The sequence below is a fragment of the Hemibagrus wyckioides genome, linkage group LG04 (assembly GCF_019097595.1).
Source record: "Hemibagrus wyckioides isolate EC202008001 linkage group LG04, SWU_Hwy_1.0, whole genome shotgun sequence".
Taxonomy (NCBI): Eukaryota; Metazoa; Chordata; class Actinopteri; order Siluriformes; family Bagridae; genus Hemibagrus; species Hemibagrus wyckioides.
Window position 1 is genome coordinate 8,694,609 of NC_080713.1, and position 17,622 is coordinate 8,712,230.

General features: G+C 40.6%; 2 protein-coding genes across 4 annotated transcripts; one reads left to right on the forward strand and one right to left on the reverse strand.

Annotated features, from left to right (window-relative positions):
- The first annotated feature begins 763 nt into the window (after positions 1–763).
- dcun1d5 (DCN1, defective in cullin neddylation 1, domain containing 5 (S. cerevisiae)) lies at positions 764–12,335 on the forward strand. Of its 2 annotated transcripts, XM_058388240.1 has the most exons (13): positions 764–837; positions 1,183–1,249; positions 2,007–2,191; positions 3,439–3,494; positions 4,900–4,942; positions 5,034–5,142; positions 5,980–6,071; positions 6,214–6,284; positions 8,838–8,929; positions 9,021–9,129; positions 10,809–10,913; positions 11,244–11,346; positions 11,919–12,335. In XM_058388240.1, the coding sequence occupies exons 3-13, from the start codon at positions 2,161–2,163 to the stop codon at positions 11,972–11,974; spliced, it is 867 nt and encodes a 288-aa protein (XP_058244223.1). In that variant the 5' UTR covers positions 764–837; positions 1,183–1,249; positions 2,007–2,160; the 3' UTR covers positions 11,975–12,335. The 2 variants fall into 2 exon arrangements, with proteins under 2 accessions (XP_058244223.1, XP_058244224.1); XM_058388241.1 differs by lacking the exon at positions 2,007–2,191 and having other exon boundaries at positions 765–837.
- A 326-nt stretch (positions 12,336–12,661) lies between these two features.
- On the reverse strand, positions 12,662–15,933 carry LOC131352265 (uncharacterized). Of its 2 annotated transcripts, none has more exons than XM_058388237.1 (4): positions 15,850–15,933; positions 15,279–15,343; positions 14,563–14,774; positions 12,662–14,475 (listed from the first exon to the last, which is right to left on the reverse strand). In XM_058388237.1, the coding sequence occupies exons 3-4, from the start codon at positions 14,762–14,764 to the stop codon at positions 13,559–13,561; spliced, it is 1,119 nt and encodes a 372-aa protein (XP_058244220.1). In that variant the 5' UTR covers positions 14,765–14,774; positions 15,279–15,343; positions 15,850–15,933; the 3' UTR covers positions 12,662–13,558. The 2 variants fall into 2 exon arrangements, with proteins under 2 accessions (XP_058244220.1, XP_058244222.1); XM_058388239.1 differs by having other exon boundaries at positions 15,279–15,346.
- Positions 15,934–17,622: the final 1,689 nt, after the last annotated feature.

Below are 17,622 nucleotides of genomic sequence, written 5' to 3' on the forward strand. Positions count from 1 at the left end.
GAATGCAAGAAGCTTCACAGCCACAACTATAGCAATTACACCATGACTGCACACCAGTGCACAAAGCAAGGTCCATAAAGACAAGGATGAGCGAGTTTGGTGTGGAGGAACTTGACTGGCCTGCACCCCGATAGAACACCTTTGGGATGAATTAGAGCGGAGACTGACCATCAGTGCCTGACCTCACAAATGCGCTTCTAGAGGAATGATCAAAAATTCCCATAAACACACTCCTAAACCTTGTGGAAAGCCTTCCCAGAAGAAGCTGTTATAGCTGCAAAGGGCGGAACAACTCCATATTACTTTCATGTGCATGTAAAGGCAGACGTCCCAGTTTGGAATGGCTCGCAATCTCTGCTCTAATTAATCCCGAAGGTGTTCTATCGGGTTGAGGTCAGGACTCTGTCAAGTTCTCGCTCATCCATGTCTTTTTGGATCTTGCTTTGTGCACTGTTGTACAGTCATGTTGGAACAGGAAGGGGTCATCCCCAAACTGTTCCCACAAAGTTGGGAGCATGAAATTGTCTGAAAATGTCTGAAGCATTAAGAGTTCCTTTCACTGGAACTAAGGGGTCAAGCCTAAAAAATTTTTGTAATATAGTGCAACTTGGTTCTGGTGAAAGGAACCTTGTTGCAACATTTTTTAGGGGACTTTTAATTTGTAGCGTGTCTTTTATTTTGAAATATCTGACTCCCCGCGACCGGAAATCATTCACATGATGGGGGCCAGTTTCACATTTCTCTTCACTCAGCCTGCGATTGTCCTGTTGTGAAAAAGCTGCTCGGTTCTTCGCTCCTTTATATTTACACCACAGTCTGTGGACGCGGAGTTTTCAGGTTTGAAGAACATGCTGATATAACAGTCTTCTCGTTCATTACACCACCAGCTTTAGTGTGATGTTTTTCTTGTCATCTGTGACTGGTGTTAGCTTTTATTGACCAGCCGGCATTCTAGCTAGGTTAGCTAGTTTGCTAAGTTTAGCCAGCTAGCAAAATACCTAGTTAGACATGAGCAGTGTTTCTGTTTATCTCTTGTTTTCGGTGTATTCCTTTGTGTTTACTCAGTAATCTTTTTTATATACAGTAATATTTCCTCATTCTGTGGCACGATGGACGGAATAACTGTCGTCGTTTTGTAAGGATCTGTTTACTAATATTAGCTGATGTTTGGATATTTCTCAGTTTTTCGAAATACGACACTCAGGGATTTGAGCTGAAGAGTGAAGAGGAGACTCGTCCTGAACCTGAGGTGAGATTTCTATGGAGAGTATTAATAAGTAAAATAATAAAATCCACAAGCAAAAATATTTAATGATGGAAATGCAAAAAAAAAAAAAGTGATGTAATCAATCAAAAATAAATCAAAAATATTTAAATTTTTTTATTTTATATAATATTTTAAAAAGATTACTCATTCACACTTTTTATTTTATTTTATTTTATTTTTTATTTTATTTATTTAATTTTTTTTGTGAATTTTGTTGATCTCTTCCATCCTTTCTGGATTCGATCCTATTGGTCAGTTTGTGAGTGGGCGGTGGAACACGCTGCGTTAGCCACGCCCACTTTATAAACATTTCCCATGAAGCGGAAAATCTATAAAATCTTCAGCCTGGTCATCTGATTCATGTTAGTTTTTTAATAAACTGCTGCTCAGCTGGAATGAATGCACTTCCATGATGTAGTCAATGTGTAAATGCATTTAATACCAATTTTGTAGGTATTCATTATTTTTTTCGGTAATATGATTAACGTTATATTATGTATCATACCAAAAGGGGCGTGGTTAACTTGTAGAGCACCTCCCACTCCGAAATCAGTTCACTAGTAGAGATTTAAGGTCTTCTTCTAAGAAAACTCTCCCTCCTTCTAAAAAAAAAAAGCTAAATCCATCAGCTAAATCTGCAAATATTTAGCTTTGCTCCTCACATGCATCAATGAGCCTTGGCCGCCCATGTCCCTGTCACCGATTCACCACTGTTCCTTCCTTGGACCACTTTTGATAGATGCTGACCACTGCAGACCGGGAACACCCCACAAGAGCTGCAGTTTTGGAGATGCTCTGATCCAGTCGTCTAGCCATCACAATTTGGCCCAAATCCTTACTCTTGACCATTTTTCCTGCTTCTAACACATCAACTTTGAGGACAAAATGTTCACATGCTGCCTAATATATCCCACCCACTAACAGGTGCCATGATGAGATCATCAGTCTTATTCACTTCACCTGCTCATAATATTATGCCTGATCTGTGTATATAATTGAATGACAAATCAGAATCAGCACAATACTATGGAAACAGCTCAGTTCTTCTCTAGTAATATAGTACTACAGTACAGTGTTACAGAGTTGGTAGAATACTACAGTGATTTTATAAAGCTACAGTAATAATATAGCACTGTACTAATAGTGCAAAAGCACTATAGAGACTATACAAAGCTACAGTAATAGTACAGTGACCTTATAAAGCAAGAGAATAATATTTGTGATCGTACACAGCTACAGTGTCAGCACAATACTACACACAATGCTGTAATAGTACAATGATAAAAATATTTTCTAAATGGAAGCTTATCAATATGAGGTTTATTTGTAATGTAAATTTATCTTGTCCACAGAAGGATAAGCATACTAATTAACGCACAGTCACAGATTTGATTTGTAATCATAGTGCTCTTGTTTTTCCTAAGCACTGCTGACAGACTGAGCTGAAATGTCAGGTTTAGTGTAGGAGTATTGTAAATGCAGGACTTGCAGTAGCTTGGACTTTTCCCACATTCCTTTAAATTTCTAAAAAAAAAAAAAAAATCCTTTACATATATCCATTTTAAACACGAGTACATCTTTGTGTTTTGTCTCGATTAACATTATTGTAGGGTCAAGTGACTATATTGCCAAAAGTTTAGGGACACCCCTCTAAATCATTGAATTCAGGGGTTAGGCTTGGCCTCTTAGTTCCAGTGAAAGGAACTCTTGATGCTTTATAGTACCAAGACATTTTGGACAATTTCATGCTCCCAACTTTGTGGGAACAGTTTGGGGATGATCCCTTCCTGTTCCAACATGACTGCACACCAATGTACAAACCAAGGTCCATAAAGACATTAGTCAGCAAGTTTGGTGTGGAGGAACTTGACTGACCTGCACAGAGTCCTGACCTCAACCCCATAGAACACCTTTGGGATGAATTAGAGCAGAGTACAGTCATGTTGGAACAGGAAGGGGTCATCCCCAAACTGTTCCCACAAAGTTGGGAGCATGAAATTGTCCAAAATGTGAAGCATTAAGAGTTCCTTCCACTGGATCTAAGTGGCCGAGCCCAACCCCTGATTTGTCCCAAAACTTCTGGCAATATCGTGTATGTATAATACAGAGCTGTAAGATGTTCATGTGTTATTTGTAATATGAGTCACAAAAGCCTCTGTTTTATTGTGAAGGTCAACGCTACGGACTGGAGGACATTAAGAACGTGTCTCAAACACTGGATAGACTCGTAAGTCACGGTTTTGGAGATTATCTATTGAGCAGCGTGTCTCTAATGAATGAAATGTACTACTAGAGCTAAACTGTAAGCTTTTTCTATAATAATAGTAAGAAGATAATCATTACTGATGTAAAAAATACAGCAAGTTGAAAAATAACGTGCGTAGTGGAAAGTATTTACACCATTTATATGTTAAAAGATACAAATGAGGCTTATCCCCCTTGATAACGGCTCACCCCAATGTCGTGTGTGTTTGATAAATGTATCATATATATATATATATATATATATATATATATATATATATATATATATATATATATATATATATATATATATATATATATATATATATGGGTGTTTGTTTTAGGGTTTTGAAACAGGAAGATGTAATCGTACATCGGTGATGTGACAATTTTGAGAAAATTCTCGGATTTTAACGTGTTGATGAATAAAATGCCACAAAGTGAACATTATTTAGTCGCATACCGTGCTATCAGTTTCGTCTCTGCTCTCAGCTCAGGCCGGATATTTCCACCATTAGCGAGTGATCATGGCGGTGGAGGAGGATGTGATCTGAACGTGTTTAAGATGGAAGAAGTTTATAAATAGTGTTTTGTAAGTTTGTAATATGTGGTGTACGAGGGTGAGGGCAGGAAACCAGCATGATCAGTAAGACACAGGTTGCCATGACAACCCTGCTGTAAAAACGTCTTGCACACGGTGCTGTGGGGGGGGGCAAGGTGATGTAATCGGTCAACATGACTTTTAGGTATCACCCAGCTCTGGTTTGTTTACAGATTCCTGATTTTATTATGCAGTGGTGGTGTGATGGGTCTCGCTTAGCTGTCAGTATATTATTATCAAAACAATGGAGAAATTCAAGCAGTAAAAAATGGGATTGCACAATGAATAATGTGAGGATGGTCATCGTGTATCAGTTCTAATGAAACTACTTCAGCCAAGAACTAAGCACAAAAGGCATCATTCATCTGTTTATAGCTTTAAGCTCCACTTTTTTCTCATTCGCACCATAACAGAATTTTTGATATTGTTCTCTCTCTCTCCGCTCTGTGCATCTCTCTCTCTCTCTCTCTCTCTCTCTCTCTCTCTCTCTCCCTGTCTGTCTGTCTCTGTGCATCTCTCTCTCTCTCTCTGTCTATCTGTCTGTCTCTCTCTCTGTCTGCTTGTCTGCCTGTCTCTGTGCATCTCTCTTTCTCTCTCTCTGTCTGTCTGTCTGTCTGTCTGTCTGTCTGTCTCTCTGCTTGCCTGTCTCTGTGCATCTCTCTCTCTCTCTCTCTCTCTCTGTCTGTCTGTCTGTCTCCCTTCTGTCTGCCTGTCTGTCTGTCTGTCTCTGTGCATCTCTCTCTCTCTCTCTCTCTCTCTGTCTCTCTCTCTCTCTCTCTCTCTCAAGAATCTTGTCGACTTGAATGGACAGAGTGACCGTGTGTGCACAGGTATAACAGGCTTCCACTTTTAGTTCAGATCATATCGGTTAAATGTCATTGTCCACTTTGAGCACTATTATACTTTTTTTTTTCCTTCCAGATTCTGTGAGGCTAAATCAACCTTTTGGAAACCCCGTTATGCCTGTAAAAAAGAAAAGAAAGTCCTCTGGCTCTGAAGACCCCAGCATCCGGAAGTGCAAAATTACCAGGTAGGTTTTCATGTGTTTGGTATTTTCACAGTTTAAAAAGATCAACATTCCACAGGATTAAGGATCAGTGGTGTGATTTTAGGTGTGATCAGATTATACACCTTATACATCTAGTGTCCACTTGATTTCTGAAAAAATGGAACAGTTATTCGTCCAAACCGACTTATAAGCGATTCAATCCAAGACTAGGGCTGAATATTCGAGTGTTTACACTCACAACATTGTTTGTTGGATTTGAAATTAAATCGTAAAGCTCCTCTTGCTACACGATATTGCCAAAAGTTTTGGGACAACCCTCCAAATGATTGAAATCAGGGGTCGTTTGACCGCTTAGTTCCAGTGAAACGAACTCTTAATGCTTCAGCATACCAATTTTGTGCTCCCAATTTTGTGGGAATAGTTTGGAGATGACCCCTTCCTGTTCCAACATGACTGCACACCAGTGCACAAAGCAAGGTCCATATAGACATAGATGGTGTGGAGGAACTTTACTGTCCTGCACAGAGTCCTGACCTCAACCTGATAGAACTCCTTTGGGATGAATTAGAGCGGAGACTGTGAGCCAGACCTTCTCGTCCAACATCAGTACCTGACCTCACAAATGCGCATTCTTAGAGGAATGGACAAAAATTCCCATAAACACACTTGTGGAAAGCCTTCCCAGAAGAGTTGAAGCTGTTGTAGCTGCAGAGGGCGGGTCAACTCCATGTGCATGTAAAGGCAGACGTCCCAAAACTTTTGGCAATGTAGTGTACTTCCTCTCAGCTTTTTTGATTATGCTCTCAGTATGGAATTAAATGACCAAGTAACTTTAACATCATAATACATTCTCTCCAGTTACTGTAGGACACAGACTCCTGGGAGATTGATAAACCCTGATGATCATTTCTCCAGCAAGAAGTGCCTTGCGTGGTTTTACGAGTATGCAGGTACGCCATTCTCCTGAATTTGATTAAAGACTTTCACGCTGATTGATCGTATGGTTAGGAAACTCATCATGTCATCACGTAACATGAAAGTCTTTTTCTTTAATTTTGCATAAACCGTGCTCCGTCTTCTTGCTCCCATCAGGGCCGGATGACGTGGTGGGACCCGAGGGCATGGAGAAGTTCTGTGAGGATATAGGTGTCGAACCAGAGAATGTTCGTTTTCAAATCAATTTTTTTGATTTTTCACAAACACAAATCCCTAAAACAAATTGTCGGGCACAGTAGAGTTCAGGCTTGCGCTCTAATCCATGTGGGTCTTCAACAATTTTCTTTATTTACCTGCAATCTTTATCTTAGACTACAACAACGTCTGTATGTTTTTAAAGAAAATATGAAATTAATGCTAAACAAGTTGCCTTGCTCACCCATGGTTGTTTAGTTGGATCGGGCATGCTTTATCCGTTCGGATCATTGAACATACATAATGCATCTTTGGCTGTCTCTTCCACTAAAATGCAGCCATAACATTATGACCACTGAGAGGTGATGTGGATAACACTGATGATCTCCTCATCATGGCACCTGTTAGTGGGTGGGATATATTAGGATGTAACCTTTTGTCCTCAAAGTTGATGTGTTAGAAGCAGGAAAAATGGGCAAGTGTAAGGATTTGAGCGAGTTTGACAAGGACCAAATTGTGATGGCTAGACGACTGGATCAGAGCATCTCCAAAACTGCAGCTCTTGTGGGGTGTTCCCGGTCTGCAGTGGTCAGTATCTATCAAAAGTGGTCCAAGGAAGGAACAGTGGTGAACTGGCAACAGATGAGCTACTGTTGCTCAAATTGCTTAATGCTGGTTCTGATAGAAAGGTGACAGAATACATAGTACATGACGGGTCAGGGCTGTTTTGGCAGCAAAAGGAGGACCAACACAATATTAGGCAGGTGGTCAAAATGTTATGCCTGATCAGTGTATATAAAATCATTTTATGTTCAAAATGTTCCATTGCATTTCCTCACGCCTGCAACAGAAATGTAACAAGATTTTGCCTCCTCCACAGTTAGCCTGCATGTCAGAGTCTCAAAGTTTGTTTTGGTTTGGCCATTTTTCATAAACTATTCAAATCCTTCTGGATAAACCTGCCTGCTTGAATACACTTCGAAAATCCGTCATGCATAAGGTGGAAAAGTTACACTGTGAAATAACAAGTTCAAATATCCATTTCCTCCGCTCACCTCCAGCAGCCGTCCATGTCATCTGAGTGAATTTTCTGATAGTATTTAGTATGTTACAATAGATATTCTGTGTACTAGAGCATCATACTGTGCAATTCCTGGAATTCTGTAATGAATGTTGCATTATGGGATGCAGCCTAATCACCAAAGCTAGTTCAGTGTCTTCGTTCTTGAAAAGCTCTTGAAAGTAGTAAGTGATTAGTAACATATGTAAAGGGAACACAGAGCCGATTTGCTTCTATTATGCACCTCCTAGTGTGTGTGCATTAAATCTTCCACTAATGCACCTCAGACACTGCAGTACATCCGCTCCGCTACTGCAGGCACACAGACACACACAGACACACACAGACACACACAGACACACACAGACACACACAGACACACACACACATTACTTTTGTCCTAATTGAATGGCCAGTCGTAACTCATAGCAAGTCACAGTCAATTATATGATTCCATTCACATTAGTGAGTCTCTATATATATAAATGTATGCAAACTCAGAAGCTCGTGTAGAATAAAGCTTTCTTTCTTTCTTTCTTTCTTTCTTTCTTTCATCCACCCACCCATCCTTCCTTTCATTCATCCTTCCATTCATCCATCCTTCCTTCCTTTCATTCATCCTTCCATTCATCCACCCATCCTTTCTTTCATCCATCCATCCATCCACCCATCCTTCCTTCTTTTCATCCTTCCATCCTTCCCTTCATCCATGCTTTCATCCATCCTTCCTTTCTTTCATCCATCCATTCATCCTTCCTTCCTTCCATTCATTCATCCTTTCATCCATCCTTCCTTTCTTTCATCCATCCATCCATCCTTCCTTTTTTTTATCCATTGATTCATCCTTCCATTCTTCCTTTCATCCATCCCTTCATACATCCTTCCTTTCATCCATCCATCCTTCCTGTCATCCATCCATTCTTCCTTCCTTTTATTCATTGATCCATCCACCCATCCTTTCATCCTTCCTTCCTTCCTTTTATCCATTGATCCATCCACCCATCCTTTCATCCATCCTTCCTTCCTTTTATCCATTGATCCATCCACCCATCCTTTCTTTCATCCATCCATCCATCCACCCATCCTTCCTTCTTTTCATCCTTCCATCCTTCCCTTCATCCATGCTTTCATCCATCCTTCCTTTCTTTCATCCATCCATTCATCCTTCCTTCCTTCCATTCATTCATCCTTTCATCCATCCTTCCTTTCTTTCATCCATCCATCCTTCCTTTTTTTATCCATTGATTCATCCTTCCATTCTTCCTTTCATCCATCCCTTCATACATCCTTCCCTTCATCCATCCTTTCATTCATCCTTCCCTTCAACCATCCTTCATTTCATCCATCCATCCTTTCATTTTTCCATTTCTCACATAAGTGCTCTGGTGAATGATTCACCAATAAATCCGTTCGTATCTAACTTGATAAATAAGGCCCCTTTAGTTTCCTTACTACCATCTGCCTTGCTCTGAGCACCTGATATTTACCAAGGTAATGTAAGTGTGTGTGTGTGTTTTTCCTCCAGATTATCATGTTAGTCTTAGCCTGGAAACTAGAAGCACCAAATATGGGATTTTTCACAAAAGAAGAATGGCTGAAGGGAATGACGTCACTGCAGTAAGAGAATCCTTCAGTGGTTTTCCGTTCATGTTGTGAGTGCGTCTGACTCTCCACAGTTTCACACGTTAACATCTTTCTTCTGCTGCAGGTGCGACTGCACGGAACGGTTACAAGGCAAACTCGACTACCTGCGCTCTCAGCTGAACGACGCGGTCGTGTTCAGGAACATTTACAGATACGCCTTTGACTTTGCCAGGGTGAGATGTTTGTTTTCGCCATGCACTGGTGATCCATGATGTGAACAATGGTAGGGAAATAAGTCTGTCAGCAAGCCACAGTCTGGAGTGAGGCAAAAGGCTTTCCAGAGGCTTTATTAGAGAAGAGGATGAAGGATAAACTGGACTTAGTTTTGTCAACATCGTTTATCCACCATGCAGCACGGTGATGCAGCGTAGTAGCCATTTTAACCAGTGCTTCATTAGTCCAGTGTGCAGAACTGAATGTTTTAAATGATCACTGTGGAGTTTTTACATTTGACTAGTTGTTTAGTTAACAGAGACGTGTTTTAAGAGCGTATTAGACCTCGGTTCTTTGGGGGCATGCCATTGTGAAGCCTTCAGGGGCTTCTTGTTAACTAGACAAGATGGCTGTGTTTTACATTAACAGCAAAACAACATTAAACCTTTCTGTATTCAGTGTGATGGCTCTGTTCAGCTGCTGGTTATAAAAGCAGAATCTGTGTGTTGAAAGATTATGTAAAATTTCTCAGACTGAGAAACAGTGAGGCTGCTGCCTCTAGCAACTGACATTTTACACAGGAATAGAGTCTGTATGCTCATAGATTAAAACACATCCGCTTTTCATGTTGGTTTTTATTGTCATTTATCGTCAATAAAAACACAGCCGTTTTGTTTATATAATATCTTAAGATGTTACCAAAGAAGTTTAGGCAAATTTTATCATATTTTATTTGAATTGATTTGTAGGAGATGAGAGGTAGAGAAATGGCAAAGCTTCTTTCTTTCTTTCTTTCTTTCTTTCTTTCTCTCTCTCTCTCTCTCTCTCTCTCTCTCTCTCTCTCTCTCTCTCCCTCCCTCCCCTTTCCTCCCCTCCCCTTTCCTCCCCTCCCCTTTCCTCCCTCCCCTTTCCTCCCTCCCTTCCCTTTCCTCCCTCCCTCCCCTTCCCTTTCCTCCCTCCCTTTCCTTCCTTCCCTCCCCTCCCTTACCTTTCCTTCCTCCCCCCCCTCCCTTTCCTTCCTCCCTCCCTCCCTCCCTCCCCTTTCCTTCCTCCCTCCCTCCCTCCCTCCCCTTTCCTTCCTCCCCCCCCCTCCCCTTTCCTTCCTTCCTCCCTCCCCCCCTCCCCTTTCCTTCCTTCCTCCCCCCCTCCCCTTTCCTTCCTTCCTCCCTCCCTCCCCTTTCCTTCCTTCCTCCCCCCTCCCCCCCCCTTTCCTTCCTTCCTCCCGCCCTCCCCTTTCCTTCCTTCCTCCCTCCCTCCCCTTTCCTTCCTTCCTCCCTCCCTCCCCTTTCCTTCCTTCCTCCCTCCCTCCCCCCCCTTTCCTTCCTTCCTCCCCCCTCCCCCCCCCTTTCCTTCCTTCCTCCCGCCCTCCCCTTTCCTTCCTTCCTCCCCCCCCCCCCCTTCCTTCCTTCCTCCCCCCCCCCCCCCCCCCCCTTCCCTTCCTCCCTCCCCCCCCCCCCCCCCCCCCTTCCCTCCCTTCCCCCCCCCCCCCCCCCTCGCCTTTCCTTCCTTCCTCCCTCCCTCCCTCCCTCCCCTTTCCTTCCTTCCTTCCCAACCCTGAGGTTTGCTTGCAGGAAGAATGTATTAATACACTTGTGGCCATATTTAATACATAGTCAGATATGAGCATGTAGACAGATCTAATCTTTTGGTAAGCTCTAACAGAGTATATTCATTCATCATGTCTGTTGTTTATCCCTAGGATAAAGACCAGCGTAGTCTAGACATGGACACTGCCAAGTCAATGTTGGCGCTGCTTCTCGGAAGGACGTGGCCCCTGTTTCCTGTATTTCATCAGTTTTTGGAGGTGGGTGTGTGTTTATTGATTGTTTATTAATATTATTGTGGTTTGTGGAGAGTACATATTACCATCTTTCAGGCTACAAGCTGTTTTCTTTCTTTTTAGCTGTTATCCAGTTCAATGTTGCATCTGTGAAGGTTTACAACATAATTGTTAACATTAAAAGCACTTCAATACTGGAAGTGACATCACACTTCAGTAGTTATCACATGACGAGCAGAAATCACTCTTGAAAGCTACCTGTATTTTGTTCCAGCCTATAATGCTGTACTCTTTTTCTGCTGTACTCTTACAGGTACAATAACACTGATACTTCTCTTCTCCTTCTCCTTTTAGCAATCTAAGTATAAGGTCATGAACAAGGACCAGTGGTACAACGTCTTAGAGTTCAGCCGCACCGTTAACTCGGACCTCAGTAACTACGACGAGGATGGAGCTTGTAAGTCTGAAGGCTTAATGCAGTGGAATTTTTTTTGTTTTTGTGTCTTTCTTTCTTTCTTTCTTTCTTTCTTTTTCTTTCTTTCTTAATTTAAATTTTTTAAAAATGTAATTACATTAATTTAATAATTTATTTATTTAATGTTTGTTTTATTTATTTATTTATTTATTTATTTATATATATATATATATATTTATATTAACGTAAGAAATTACAGGAAAAGACTGAGTATTCTACACTTTTAAATATAAGAGTAACGTATCATGTGTTCTTTAATTATTTAAATATATAAATAAATAAAATAATTATTGTTAGTGTAGTAGAAATAAAATACTTTAAGGTGTGCTGTTATGGGTAAATAATGACCCAAGCACCCTGATTATTTATTGAATTATGTGATATCAAAAATATATCACAATAATTCATTAATGAGCTTGCCAGACAAATGTCGAACCCTGATTAAGGAAATAAGAATAAGAACAATTCTGATATATTTGAGCTCAGGTATTTTATTATCTCTTTTGTTTCTCAGCCCCTCTCGTGCTAACCCCCATGTCCTCTGTCCTCCGCAGGGCCGGTGATGCTGGACGAGTTTGTGGAATGGTATAAAGCCAGACTGACTTTATAGCACAACATGGTCACATGTGTATAATGTAAGGGCAAAAAAAAAAAAAAAAATTTAAGGGCAAAAGCACATCAATGGACGCCATCCCTCCACCCTAAACAGTCCAGAGAATCAGTCGCACACCTTCCCAGGAGAGTCGTTATGCTGCTTGTGGAATCATCACAACCCAGAGACTTACAGTGTTAATTTAACTCAAAGATGGAAAAAAAAATTCTGAAACGAAGGGAACTGCTTTTGTGTGTTGCATTTTTTTTTTTCACAGCAGTTTCATTCTCAGTGTTCGGTTTGGTGGAGGGAAGTCATCTGTTTATGTAATATTTTTGTTTATAGTGTTTTCAAAGGAAAATAAAGGAACTGTATGGAAGTACTGGTTTTCCTTGGTTATGGTGTCTTACGGTGAATTATGCTGAACGGATTCCCAGCATGCTCAAACAACCAACAGTATTCGTTAAGTATTGACCATGCTGCTGAGTCCTCGATTCTGATTGGTCAGACACAGCAGCTCTGACAGTAGTGTGATTCAAACCCCAGGTTTTTGTTAACACATTATTCTTAATGCAGTAACATCTTATTCAGGCCTGTTAGTAGATGATTGTTTATAGCTAATATAATGTTAGTAACAGTGTCTCAGAAGCTTGTTGACAAATCGCTGTGAGATATATAAGGGAAATAAAACACTTTGGGACGTTCTCTTGGAAAATAAGCAACTTTGGAGTAACTCCACATCACAGCCACAGACCCAGGTCTTTTATTCTTTAAACATTAGTGATTTAAGTGAGATCTTTACATAAATACACTATATGTGTACACTATATGAGCCAGGCCAAAACTGGGACGTCTGCCTTCACATGCACATGAATGTAATATGGAGTTGTCCCGCCCCTTGCAGCTACAACAGCTTCAACTCTTCAAGGCTTTCCACAAGGTTTAGGAGTGTGTTCATGGGATTTTTTGACCATTCCTCTAGAAGAGCATTTGTGAGGTCAGGCACTGATGTTGGACCAGAAGATCTGGATCGCAGTCTCCACTCTAATTCATCACCAAAGGTGTTCTATCAGGTTGAAGTCAGGACTCAAGTTCCTCCACACCAAACTCGCTCATCCATGTCTTTATGGACCTTGCTTTGTGCACTGGTGTGCAGTCATGTTGGAACAGGAAGGGGTCATCCCCAAACTGTTCCCACAAAGTTAAGAGTATGAAATCGTCCAAAATGTCTTGGTATGCTGAAGCATTAAGAGTTCCTTTCACTGGAACTAAGGGGCCGAGCCTAACCCCTGAAAAACAACACCTGAATTCAGTGATTTGGAGGCGTGTCCCAAAACTTTTGGCAACATAGTGTATCATTCAAGTCACTTTGGGTGGAGCAGGATGGAGGTCTACCTTGATTAAAAAAAAATACATTAAGAGTTTTTTGTAATACATGTTACTTAAAGTGAAGTATGTATTTAGGGGAAAAATGTTGGATGAGATCAGTAACCTTAGTTCCAGTGTTCTACTGATTGCTGAAAAAATGTATAAAAGAGATTTTAAAGCATGGTAATTAGTGTAGGCATGATCTTTTCTTACAAAATTGTCCAAATTGAGTGTTTAAGTCATACTGAGAGCGTTCTCAGTATGATCTGGTTCGGTTGAGTTTCTGCTATTGGAGAAATCCAGTGTTTCCGCCTCATTCATGATGCTTTGGAGTCGAGTGAGTGACATCACTCTCTGTCTGGGTGTTGGGTTGTCCTCAGGTTCTTTAATGTGGCTGTATCGGGTTCCATCTTCATCATAGTTGTATAGTTTAATAACTCGACTGATGCGTTTGGGTTGTTCATCCGCAATCGCTTCTGATCCATGTCCGGCTTCTTGTTCCTGTTCTTCATGGTTTTTCGGTTGATCTGATTCATCACCTGCTTTTCCATTTGATGTGTCATTTTCAACACCGCTGCTTACCGAGTCGCCGTCTAGGTGAGCTCCATCTTGGTTCTCGTCTTGGTCTGTCATCGTGTTAGAAGCTGGCTTGATGGACGCTGAGGACTCTGCCGCAAAGTCTACAGTGTCTTCTTCAGAGTTTGGGTTTCTCCTGAAAAAAACAGTCCTGGGTCTGCTGACTCTTGTAGTGCTTTTGTTAGGACACATCCTGGCCTTTGCTCTTTGTAAACACTTAATGACGTAGGGTTGGCTGAATGCGCCGAGTGTAAACGCTCCTATAAAGGTGACCAACACTGATGATGACACAGCTGCTACGAAGTGAGTGTGATGGATGGTGGACGTCTCGGCGTCTCTGGCTGTTCTTATCCTCGTTCTTGTCTTGTGTGTGTTTTCGTTTATTACATCTACTCTATATGGAACGAATGTCGTGCCTCTACTGTCCACTAGGAGGCAACTGTAGAGTCCGGCGTGACTTAACGTAACCTTTGAGATCCTCACATTCCCGTTACTCATCTCTATCGGGTCCTTATCGCTAAACTTGTATCTTTCTCCAAATGATCCAAACGGTGTCTGCCACCACATGACCAATCCTACAGAACAGAACATGTTTACAACTTTTTAAACATGAAAAAAGCTTGTTATTAATACTATCTAAACTGAAACACAACAGTATTTACCTTCGCTAGTCTCGTTCCTACATTGCAGCTCTGTAGCATTTCCCAGAATGACACTGACTGTGATTTTAGGTTCGATTTGAAATGTGCTCCATTTTTCCTCCATACTCAAATCCTGGCTTACTGTAACATCAGATCCATCAGGTGTTTGAAGATAAAGTGTACTCCAAAACAGAAGTAGCTTCATTATTCGCCTCAGGTTCATTGTTTCAAGTCTAAAACAAGAATTCAATACAATTATGCCAGTTTATTAGGCACACCTTACTAGCCAGTGTAGCCATTAGCTTATCTTAAGGTGATGTACAGTTTCTTAAATGGTCATTACAAAACACTGATTTTGTCTTTCTTTAAACGTTCTGTTGCACGATCATTCAAGGTCAAGGTCTATCTGTCTATCTGGTCTATCTGTCTATCAAATAGTGTTCCCTTTGCAAGAATAGACAAGAAATGCTGACATGTTGTTCACAGAAATATGGACCACAGCTAATTGAATACCAGTAATAAAATCTACATGGTAGCTTTAACTGATTAAAAAAAAAACATCTCCTGCATTTGGCTGCCTCTTTCACGTGAATATTTCACATGGGTTTCCAACGTAAAAGTCATAGGTCATTTATGGCCTCAGATATCTTCTAAAAGGATTAAAAATGTTTGTAAAAGTTAATAAGACCTACTACTAAGGAAGGTTTAAAATAATCAATTCATTATCTATCACTTACCTTATTAATTTGGTAGAGAAGGTGGTTTGTGGCTCCAAATATACAGAAAATATGAAATTTCAGGACTGCTGGGAAAAAATGTAGAGTTTATAGAGATAAAGATTTTTTTTTTTTTTTATTATTATGAATTAACCATGAATCTTTGTACAAAAATATCTATCTATCTATCTATCTATCTATCTATCTATCTGTCTATCTGTCTATCTGTCTGTCTGTCTGTCTGTCTGTCTGTCTGTCTGTCTGTCTATCTATCTATCTATCTATCTGTCTGTCTGTCTGTCTCTCTATCTGTCTGTCTGTCTCTATCTATCTATCTATCTATCTATCTATCTATCTATCTATCTATCTATCTGTCTGTCTGTCTGTCTGTCTCTCTATCTGTCTGTCTGTCTCTATCTAGCTATCTATCTGTCTGTCTGTCTGTCTGTCGCTATCTATCTATCTATCTATCTATCTATCTATCTATCTATCTATCTATCTATCTATCTATCTATCCACAGCATAAAATATATTTCATGAGCCTCAGATATAGTCACTAATAACTGTGCACTAATTTGATAATAATTCCTACCTCTTTAGTGCAATCAGATGAACGCAGTATTAAAAACAGTCCATTTGCCGGAGAGCAGCTGTGTTTTGCAGGTTGTGTTTTTTCTAAAAGAGGAGTAAAGTACAACCTTCACATGACACTTAAGTTCCATCTCGTGCTCCATGTTTAAAGATTAACATTTCGTTCATCCAAAGGAAAAGAAAATGTGACTCACCTGTGTGTGAGCAGCTGCGGCTACTTCCCTGGTTGAGGCAATTATCTTTATTAGTCCAAATGTCAGATATGAAAATATACTGTATGTGTAACATATCCCCAGGTAAATTTGGATTTATCGATTTACACTGACCAGGCATAACATTATAACCACCTGCCTAATATTGTGTTAGTCCCCCTTTTTGCTGCCAAAACAGCCCTGACCCTTCATGCACTGTGTATTCTGACACCTTTCTATCAGAACCAGCATTAACGTCTTCAGCAATTTGAGCAACAGTAGCTCGTCTGTTGGATCGGATCACACGGGCCAGCCTTCACTCCCCACATGCATCAGTGAGCCTTGGCTGCCCATGACCCTGTCACCGGTTCACCACTGTTCTTTCCTTGGGCCACTTTTGATAGATACTGACCACTGCAGACCGGGAACACCCCACAAGAGCTGCAGTTTTGGAGATGCTCTGCTCCAGTCGTCTAGCCATCACACTTTGGCCCTAATCAAACTCGCTCAAATCCTTACTCTTGCCCATTTTTCCTGCTTCTAACACATCAACTTTGAGGACAAAATGTTTACTTGCTGCCTAATATATCCCACCCACTAACAGGTGCCATGATGAGGAGATCATCAGTCTTATTCACTTCACCTCTAACTGCTTATAATGATATAACTTTATCAATTTAATGTTAGAAACAATCGAGGAAATTCCTTATATTTTGCAAATAAAAGTCAAAGAAACTTAAAGATAAGCCGTTAACACCCAACACACGCCATATATTTTTATGAGAGAAATATTTAAGAGAGCAAGAGAGCTCTTAAAAACCTATTTTACTCCTAGTTGAATTATTTCTGTTTTCCAGTCTATTGTGATCCAAGTGCCATAAGATGTCAGTATTGAGCTATCACCAAATCTGTAAAAGACCAGAGATCTTGTGGTCAGGCATGTTTTTTAGAAAGGGGGTAGATATTTGTTAATATTAAATTGAACTTTTACCTGATCATCACATCCATATATGCTTTTTTGAACATTCCATTCAAGATATAGCCCCCCCTTTGCTGTTATAATACAGTGTATACTGAGAAGACTTTCCACTAAATGTTGGAGTGTGGTTTCAGCCAGAAGAGCATTAGTGAGGCTGGGCACTGATGTTGGGTGAGGAAGTCTGGGCTGCAGTCAGTGTTTCAGTTCATCCCAAAGTGTGTTTGAGGTCAGGCCTCTGTGCAGGACACTTGAGTTCTTCTACTCCAACCTTGACAAACCATGCCTTCATGGACCTCAGTTTGCACACAGGGGAGCAGGTTTGAGCTCTGGGGGAAAGAGAAATTCTAATGCTACAGTATACAGTGACATCCTATACATTTTGGGGAAGGCTCACAGACAGTATGAGTGTGATTTTGCCTGGTGTCTACAAATTTTTGGCCATATCAGTGGTGTTCAGGGTTATTCTGATAATAGCCAGTATTCCGAACCGTATTGTTCTACATTTTGAGACGTCCTGCCAATTGTTTCTGTAAATACACATTTCACTAGATGACCAGAGCAGCCATAGGTTTTCATTCCAGTCAGTCAGATGTGGCTTGTGATT